Source organism: Tinamus guttatus, unplaced genomic scaffold (assembly GCF_059628265.1).
Source record: "Tinamus guttatus ecotype Peru unplaced genomic scaffold, ASM5962826v1 Tinamus_guttatus_pri_ptg000246l, whole genome shotgun sequence".
Lineage (NCBI taxonomy): Eukaryota > Metazoa > Chordata > Aves > Tinamiformes > Tinamidae > Tinamus > Tinamus guttatus.
The window spans coordinates 362,873-371,486 of record NW_028288780.1 but is presented as its reverse complement, the minus strand read 5'-3'; the positions used below and the strand labels follow the sequence as shown (position 1 = coordinate 371,486).

The following is an 8,614-nucleotide window of genomic DNA, read 5'->3' as shown; positions in this document are numbered from 1 at the left end:
GCGGCGGGAGCGGCGCTGGCGGCCGCCATGCCCCGGGACAACGTGGCCTCGCTGATCCAGCGGGTGGCGCGGCAGGCGCGCCTCACCTTCCGCGGCCCCGCGGCGCCCGCCTCCGGCGAGGACCTGCACCGGCTGCGGCAGCTGCTGGACGAGGTGCGCCCCGAGGACCTGCACCTGGCGCCGCGGGGGCCGGCGCCGGTGTCGGCGGGCGGCGGGAGCCCGCGGGCCGGAGCCGTGCCGCCCGTGAGCTACATGCACATCTGCGAGACGGAGAGCTTCAGCATGGGCGTGTTCCTGCTGCGCGGCGGGGCCTGCATCCCGCTGCACGACCACCCGGGCATGAACGGCATGCTCAAGGTGCTCTACGGCACGCTGCGCATCGCGTGCCTCGACACGCTGCCGCCCGCGGCCGCCGCCGCCGCGCCGCCCGCCGCCGCCGCGGGGCCGTGGCAGCGCGCGCTGCTGCGCTCGCGGCAGCTCTACACGCGCGCCTCGCCGCCCTGCCTGCTCGCGCCGCACACCGACAACCTGCACCAGATCGACGCCGTGGACGGGCCCGCCGCCTTCCTCGACATCCTGGCGCCGCCCTACGACCCCGAGCACGGCCGGGACTGCCACTACTACCGGCTGCTGGAGCCGCCCGCCGCCGAACCGCCCGCGCTGCCGCGCGAGGTCTGGCTGCTCGAGACGCCGCAGGCCAACGACTTCTGGTGCGGCGGGGAGCCCTACCCGGGGCCGCGCGTCTGCCCCTGAGCGCGGCCTTGGACTCTTGGGGGCGCCGAGGGGGCTTCCCCCCGCCTTTGTTTTCTCCTTTTTCCTCCTGCATGGTGTTTTTTTTTATTATTATTATTATTATGTTTCCTATTGTGCGGTTTTGCTCCGTCGCCGAGCTGCAGCCAGCCCCACATCTGCGGCTGCCCATGCTGCTCGCCGGGGCTCCACCGCATCTCCTCCTCCGGCCTCATGTCTCCTGTGCCAGCCCGGACCCCACGCGCGGCCTGTGCGCGCCGGAGAGCCTGCGACCCCCCTGGAACTCCGACCTCCTGCGAGCCGCCAGCCTCTTTATGTTTGGGGCAGTAAAGCAATTGAGTGTATTTATTTGCTTTTGACTGACGTGATGTGACGTGACAGAGGAGCAACTGGCAGCACTGGGAACCATCCACTCAGCTGAGTGTTTGAAAGACATCCAGCATCATGTGTAAATAGTTCAAGCCAATCTTTAGTTATGGGGGGAGGGCTGTTGAACTCAAGTTGAGCAAATAAATGCAATAAGAAATCTTCTGGGTCATTTTGCGCGCCAGAAGTGGCATTTTGTGTGCCCACTCCCGCAGCAGGGCCGTCCCATCCTGCCCGCGGTTGCTGCAGCAAGCGCCTGGAGGAGAGTGCAGCTGTGTGACCTGCGACAGCAGAGCCCAGCAAGGGCTGTTCTGCCTTCATCTTCGGGGGACTTTGTCTCTAGAGTGAGCATCAATAAGAGCTGTACTCAACTAGCAAAAAAAAAACCCAAAACAAACCAACCCTGAACAACTCATGAGCCAGGAAATGCGCCTAGAGTAAACACCAGTGATTCCTGGGGTTGTAGTTGAGTAAATTTAAGGTCATTCCCACTGTAAGGGGACAATGTCAGGTTCAGAGTTAATTTTTTTAGAGTTCTTAAAAGTGTTACATGTCATAAGATCTCACTGTTATAACTGAGAATAATTAGAGCTATTTCTATGCATATTTCTTTCCGTGATGAGAAGGAGACTAGTCAGCTGCTAATTAATCTTGCTTGGAAGTTCTCATGCAGCAGTGGCTGGGGATGGGGAAAACTGGGCATCTTACGGCAGAGTATCCGCTGTTGTTTCATGGGCGCTGTCCGGGAGGTGTCACGTATTTGTAAAACCTATCTGTGTAGCGGGACGTGTGCGCGAGGTGCAGATAACATTTGACCTGATATCTTGTCTAAAATACAGTCTGTGTTTTTATACAGGCCAGTGAACACTTAGGGCTTTTGAAGCCTTGTGATTTCCCTCTTTATACTATTTATAAAAGATTACTTTTTCATAAGGCTTTTAAATAAACGTAGCATAGAAAAACGCAGTGAATTTTGCCTTGCTCTGGTGTAAGCAGTCTTGCGATACACTTTGTCCATGATGGGGGGTGCAATCTTTCTAGCAAGGCAGAAACTTTTTCTATGGGTGAAGTTTTTCATTTATACTGCAGAGAATGGTGGTGTTCTGTGTTGATATGTGCCCACTTACCTTAATGCACGTTTTATAGCAGAGACCCAAGCTGGGGCAGCCTTGACCCTCTTGGTCACGATGTAGGAATTTGAATAGAAAAATATGACTTACCAACTTCCTAAGGGATGTACCGACCTGTTCCAGAAATCATTCCACGACAGGCTTTACTTTTTCTTTGCTTTGAGTATTTATAAAAGCAGACTTGTTTTTCCTGCACAGTTGCTTGTATGTGTGAATTTTTAAATGATTCTGATATGGCATTACCTTTTTTTTTTCTTTTGCCTGCAAAAGACTGAATGTAAAATACCATCATCATTATGCATGCACATATTAATTCCTTTCCAGGGAAAAATTGCTGGAAATTATTTCAGGCAATTTCCATTTATTCTAAGAGCACTTGAAAGTATTTGGTGTTTCTACAGCTGGCTTACCTGTTTTTCCTGGAATTCCCCTGCAGCTCAGCGCTAGCTAATGTGCAGCATTCGCCACTGAACGTAGTGATTAACGCAGTGCCCTAGTGTATTGCAGCATGTGCTTCTAACTCTCCTAGACACTAATGAGGAGCATCATCTTTTCCTTTTTTTTCCTTTTTTTTTTTTTCTTCGGAAGTCCATATATAAAATAGCATGGTGCTTGCAAACAGCTGTATTGGAAAAACAAACTTCAACAAAAACCATTTTTATCTAGTCTGTTCTATCCTCCCCTTAGGTCTTTCTGCTCATTTTCTTTTTAACTTTTCACCATATATAAAACTTAGTGAAGGTGTTCAATGACATATGACTTTAATGCATCTTTCTACAGAGGCCAGCATATAGTCCCTTATGCTGCCGTGTTGTTAACAATCATTGTGAAACTTCCTTTTAACAAAAGTGTGAGCATCGAAGTATTGAAGTCACAGCACTGGGACAAACAGCCAGAAAAAGATAAGATGCATTAAAGAGAAGCCTCTCTGTATAGCTTTTTGCTTACTCAGTAAGTGAAACTTACTTCATGTGTTCTGGATACCTGTAAGCTGGAGGTTTAAATCTGTATTGCTGCTCCTTCTCTCTGCAGTTTGGTTATTGTGTTTGCACAACAGCGAAATTACTGTTAACTGCTGAATTATAGAATAAATACAAAATATCTTACCAGTGGCCAGTCATTGCTTTCCTTCACATGTGTGAAGGAACCTCGAGCTCAGGAAGATAAAGAGAGTGAGTTTCTTTTGCAGGCAGCAGTCCAAATGGTGCGGGTAACCATTGAAAAGCGATACTCAAAGCTGAGTCCTTAGCCTCTGGCTACAGAATAGACAGGATCCGGGCACACACCGTACTGTGACTTTGGAAGCTGGTGGTAAACCAAGGGTGTGTGTTTAAGATGTGATGATACTCTTATGTGATGTCAGGTTTTCTTCTAGTCCAATGCTAGGCCTGGGCAGTTTCCTTAAATTGACTCATTTGCAGTTCTGTGTAGCCCATCTCTTTTGGCTGGGGGTTTCACCTTGCAGATGCGAGCTTGAAAAGCAAGAGACACCCCTAGGACCACGCACTGCAGTAGTCGCAATGGGTGCTCTGGTCACAATGCTCTGGCTGTGACCGACTGTGGTTCTCCAGGCCCAGCAGAGCCCCAGTGCGTTGGGCTGGCGCGGTCGGGGCTCCAAGAGCGCCTCAACAGCTGGCGCTGACCAAGCGGCGTTTCGCTGGGGTTGTATTGTGGGCTGCACGCGCGCGCCCATGGAGCTCCCATGTGACATCCGTCTGGAAACCTTTGCCATCTCCTCAGGAAGGCAGGAATGCAGGGATGCAGCAGTGAGATTGGGTGCTGCGGCAGCGGGCGCCAAGGACGGCGGGGTGGCAATCACGGGGCTCTGGAGCTGGCCTTGCTTGGCGTGAATCCGGGCATGCGAATGGCTCGGCACCCAGCTTTGAAATCCAGCTTCCTGTCCGATCTAAAACGAGGCAAAGGGTTTCAACTTGTGCCAACCATCTTTCACTCCAAAAGCCAGTGCCGATTTCAAAGATGAATCCAGGAGAGAGAACGGGAGCTTCCAAGTGAGAGGGGAGCAGTCAGTGGGCCTTGCACAGCAGGACCTGGCACAGCAGCAAGCAAAGCCTGCAAGAGGCTGGCAGAGGGTCTCTGCACTCTCCTCTCATCAGGCCCCGTGCTGGAGCACCAGCAGCACTGTTGATCCCGCACCACTCACCTGTAGGTCACAGACTGTGCCGGGGGTGTCCGTGGTCCCGCTGCGGCAAGGCCAGCCCGGCCCCTGCACCGACAGCAGGGACCCGAGCTCAGGCTGCCCATCACGCAGCGGTCCCGAAGGGCTCCTTAGCTCCAAGCAGGTACCCTCAGGCCCAGAACGAGCGGCTTTCCGGGCAGCTGCTCCGTAGGGAAGAGCCGGCTCTGCCCCGGAGCGCTGGGACTCCCTCTGCGGAGAGGCCCGGAGGCTGCTGCGGCCTCCGCGCACCGCGGAGCAAGCGACAAAGTGAGTGAAAAACGCCCACCCGGCCCCCGGGCGCCGCGAGTGCGGCTCCGCGCTGCGGGGGATCCCCGGCGCCCGCAGGCGCCGCATTCTGCTCACGGACAGCGAGGGGCCGGGCTATCGTGAGCCCCCGCAAAGAAAGGTGTCCAGGTAGCATAATTAAGAGATTTATTTGTCTTTTTTTTTTTAATATAAACGTTGTAAGCACCGAACCCATCGTCGAAAAGTTTATTTACAGAGTGGCCCGGAACAAACCCTCTCTGCGGGAGCGCCGTGCGCGGCTGCGCGCTGTTACCGGCGCTAGCGGCGGCGCCGGCCCCGCGCGCCCGTGCGCGCCCCTGCGCCACACGCAGCGCTCTGGGTCACCGAGAAGGGGAAAACAAACAAACAGACCAACCCAAACTGTGCGTACAAAAATATAGTCTCTAAAAAACCCCCCAATATTAATAGGCAGAAATGTACAGCCATACTTACTAAAACCGCGAGGACGGAAAACTCCCCGCTCGGGGTGTTGCCGCCGCCGCCGTCGGAGCGGGCGGCGCAGGCACCCCCACATGCAGCCGGGGGCCCGGCTCCACACCACACAAGGCACCACGGACACCTCAGCACGACGGCACGGCACGGCACGGCACTGCATGCACCCTCCTCCCGCCGCGGCCCCTATGTACAGCCGCGGCCCCGCTCGGCGCTGCGCGGCCCGGCGGCCGCCCCGGGGCCGCCCCGCGGCGCGTGCGGCTGCTCCGCGCCCCGCTCGGCGGCGGCGGCGCTCGGCGCTCAGCGCTGCGTCCCGCGCGGGCCGCGCCGTCAGGGCGTCCGCGTGCGCGCCGCGCAGGGCGGCAGCGCGGCGGCGGCGGGCGGCGGGCAGGCGGCCGCGGCGCCTTTGCGCTCCTTCTGGCGCAGGTGGATCTTGGTGTGCCGCTTCCTCTCGTCGGAGCGCGCAAACTTCCTGCCGCAGAAGTCGCAGGCGAAGGGCTTCTCGCCCGTGTGCGTGCGGATGTGCGTGGTGAGGTGGTCGCTGCGGCTGAAGTTGCGCATACAGATGCGGCACTGGAAGGGCTTGTGGCCCGTGTGGATGCGGATGTGCCGGGTGAGCTCGTCGGAGCGCGAGAAGCGGCGGTCGCAGCCCTCGGCGGGGCACGGGTAGGGCCGCTCGTGCACCGGTGTCTTGCTGGGCCGGTTCGGGTACTTGCGGGGCCGCAGGATGGGGCGCAGCGGCAGGTGGTGCGGGCTATAGGCGCCGCCGGGCAGCCGCGCGCCCTCCCCGCCGCCGCCGCCGCTGCCGCCGCCCGGGGCAGTGCCGGGGGCCGCTCCCGCCGGCGGCGCCCCCATCGTGAAGTTGCGGATGGTGGAGAGCGGCGTGAGGGGCGGCGGGACGCGCAGCGAGTCGAGGGGGCAGGGGAAGGGCTTGCGCTCGGCGTGCAGCTCCCGCTGGCACTGCGGCGGCGGGAAGAAGCCGCCGTACTCGGGGATCATGGTGAAGAGCCCCCCGTCGGGCGCCGCCGCCTTGGGCGAGGGGTAGGAGGGCGGCGGCGGGAAGGGCAGCGCCCCGGCGCCCGCCGCCGGCAGGAAGGCCGAGGAGGGGTCCTGCGCGTACAGTTCCCCGCAGCCCGAGTAGGGCGGCGGCGGCGGCGAGTAGAGGTGCTCCAGGTCGGCCGGCTGGCCCTGCGCCATGGGGCAGCCCAGGGCCCCGGGCAGCGCGCTGGGGGAGGCGGCGGAGGCGGCGGTGGCCGAGGCGGAGGCGGAGGAGGCGGCGGAGGAGGCGGCGGCGGCGGAGGAGGAGGGCGTGCTGACCCCCTGCAGGATCCCCGCGCTCACGATGTTGATGATGCCCTCGGGATAGCAGCCGGCGCCGGGGTACTGCGGGTCGATGGAGAACTTGCCCATGTAGGTGAAGGTCTGATTGCGGGCGGGCGGCGCGCCGGGCGCGAAGCCGGCGGCGTAGGGCAGGTCCAGGGCTCTCTTGTCGCCCATGTCCACGTTGATCATCCCATCTGGGCAGGGGGGAGCAGGCGCCGGTGAGCGCGGGGCGCCCGGCCCGGCCCCCTCCCGGCCGCCCCCCCGGCGCTGCCGCCGCGCACATGCTGCGCCTCGCGGCGCGGGGCTCCGCGCTGCCCGCCGCTCCCGCGAGGGGTCCCGCCGCCCGGCCCGCACCTGCGCGCGCTGCGCTTACCTCCTGCCACAGCGCTCATCTGCTCGAACGGCGCTCCCAGCTCCGCATTGGGGAAGAGCGCGACCGAAGTTGGCAGCGTGCTAGAGATGTCATCCACGGGGTAAATGTTTTCAGAGAGCTGGTGCACAAACCCACTGAGAGTCACTGGAATTTTGTCCACTGTCTTGGCGGTCATCATTTGGGCACCGGGCGCCCTGGAGGCCAAACGTGCCTGCCTGGAGTGGGCGCACTGCGGGGGGCCGGGGCGCCTGCCCTCCTTCCACTGGCAGTGCAGGAGACAAAAATAAAAAGGAGAGAAGAGCAGAGCATGTAGCGTGCGGGGGCCGAGCCGCTGCCCTCGGCGGTGCCCCGGGAGAGCCCCGCCGGCGCTGGCGTGTTGTGGGAACAGGCAGGGGCCTTGGCAGAGCCGTTAATCACTCGCAGCTCTCGCTGGAGAAAAAGTGTTGCGGTAAGTATTTATGGGGGCCCCGTGAATGCCCGCCACGTCACTGCCCATATAAGGACTGAGGACCGGGCTCGGCGGTCACGTGGGCGCCGCATGCGGGCCCTGGCCCCGCGCCCCGCGCCCCGATCCCGGCGCCCGCGTCCCGGGGGCGGCGCCGCGGAGCCCCCGAGGGGCCGCCGGGCAGCGCCCGCCCCGGCCCCGCCGCCCCCCGGCCCCGCCGCCGCCGCCCAGGGGGGGATTCCGGTGGCGGGGCCCTTGTCCTAAAAAGGCGAGATCCGGCCCCGCCCCGCCTGCCCTTTTAGGGCTCGTTCCGGAAAATCAAACCTCGGAAAGAGAAGCGGGGCCGCCGCGGCGCCCAGTCAAAGCCCGACTCACTTTCTTAGCAGCCTCTAACCGCAAGCGGCGGCGAATCAGAAAATAGCTGCATTCACGGAACCCGACTTCTCCTTTTTTTTTTCTTTTATTTTTTTTCTGAATTACTGGTGGAAAGAGCCGCCGAGCAGCGCTTTTTTGGAAAGTGTCTGATCTATATATACAGCGCGAGAGCGGAACCTCCTTCCCCACGTTGCTGGTGGAGCGCCGGGGGAGGACGGGAGGGAAGGGGGGCGCGGGCCCCGCCGCCGCCCCGGGGCTGCCCCGCCGCTCCCGGCCCGCGGCGCCGCCCGCCGCCCCCGCCAGCCGCAGCCCTTGCATAAGGCGCGGGGGCCGCTGCCCGCGGCGGCGGCCGCGGAAAACAGCGCCAGCCCCCGCGGCGGCGGCGGCCCCACGCGCGGGGGGCGTCGCGTGTGGGGCGGGGGCCGGCCCCCGCGCAGCGCGGCGGGGAGCACCTGCCTCGGGGCTCCCGCGTCCACGGCCCCTGCCCGGCACCGGGCCCCCTCCTGCCTCTCCTCGCCGCGCTGTCTCGCCCTGGGATCTCTTCCCTAACAAGTGGAACAAACCACGGTGTGCTTAAATCCCAGCTTTTTCCAAAGTACTAAAAATAGCCTCCCTTGTGCCTCCCCTCCCAGGAGAAGCCAATCCTTCATACACTTCCCTACACTGTTCCCAAGCGCGGAGCTTGCAGCCCCTACGTCTTCTCGGTGATGAGGGTGTCAGATGTAATTATTTTTGAAAGCTGTATCCCGTGCTATGCTCCTGTCACTAATCTCATTACTTCAGAATATTTCATCTCATGACTGTTTATTTCTGCTTTTAGGAAAGCAATTCTCACATATGAGCATGCAAGGCCATTTTTGGTGGTTTAGAGGGAAAAAAAAACATTGACAACCAAGCAGCAGCTTGGTGAGACATGGTGAAATATGAGAGGTCCTGCA

The 8,614-nt window shown here is 60.5% G+C and overlaps 2 protein-coding genes across 2 annotated transcripts; one reads left to right on the top strand and one right to left on the bottom strand.

The window, feature by feature from the left end:
- On the top strand, positions 1-777 carry ADO (2-aminoethanethiol dioxygenase). The gene has a single exon (XM_088526457.1). The coding sequence runs from the start codon at positions 28-30 to the stop codon at positions 751-753; it is 726 nt and encodes a 241-aa protein (XP_088382583.1). The 5' UTR covers positions 1-27; the 3' UTR covers positions 754-777.
- Positions 778-5,490: 4,713 nt separating this feature from the next.
- EGR2 (early growth response 2) lies at positions 5,491-7,338 on the bottom strand. Its single transcript, XM_088526456.1, has 2 exons — positions 6,857-7,338; positions 5,491-6,677 (listed from the first exon to the last, which is right to left on the bottom strand). The coding sequence occupies exons 1-2, from the start codon at positions 7,032-7,034 to the stop codon at positions 5,491-5,493; spliced, it is 1,365 nt and encodes a 454-aa protein (XP_088382582.1). The 5' UTR covers positions 7,035-7,338.
- Positions 7,339-8,614: the final 1,276 nt, after the last annotated feature.

What these genes read in the sequence shown, in the direction of transcription:
- ADO (XM_088526457.1), top strand. Translation starts at nt 28, where the DNA reads ATGCCCCGGGACAACGTGGCCTCGCTGATCCAGCGGGTGGCGCGGCAG.
- EGR2 (XM_088526456.1), bottom strand. Translation starts at nt 7,034, where the DNA reads ATGATGACCGCCAAGACAGTGGACAAAATTCCAGTGACTCTCAGTGGG. An exon ending in GATGAGCGCTGTGGCAGGAG is followed by an intron (nt 6,678 to 6,856) that starts GTAAGCGCAGCG and finishes CCCCCTGCCCAG; the next exon opens with ATGGGATGATCAACGTGGAC.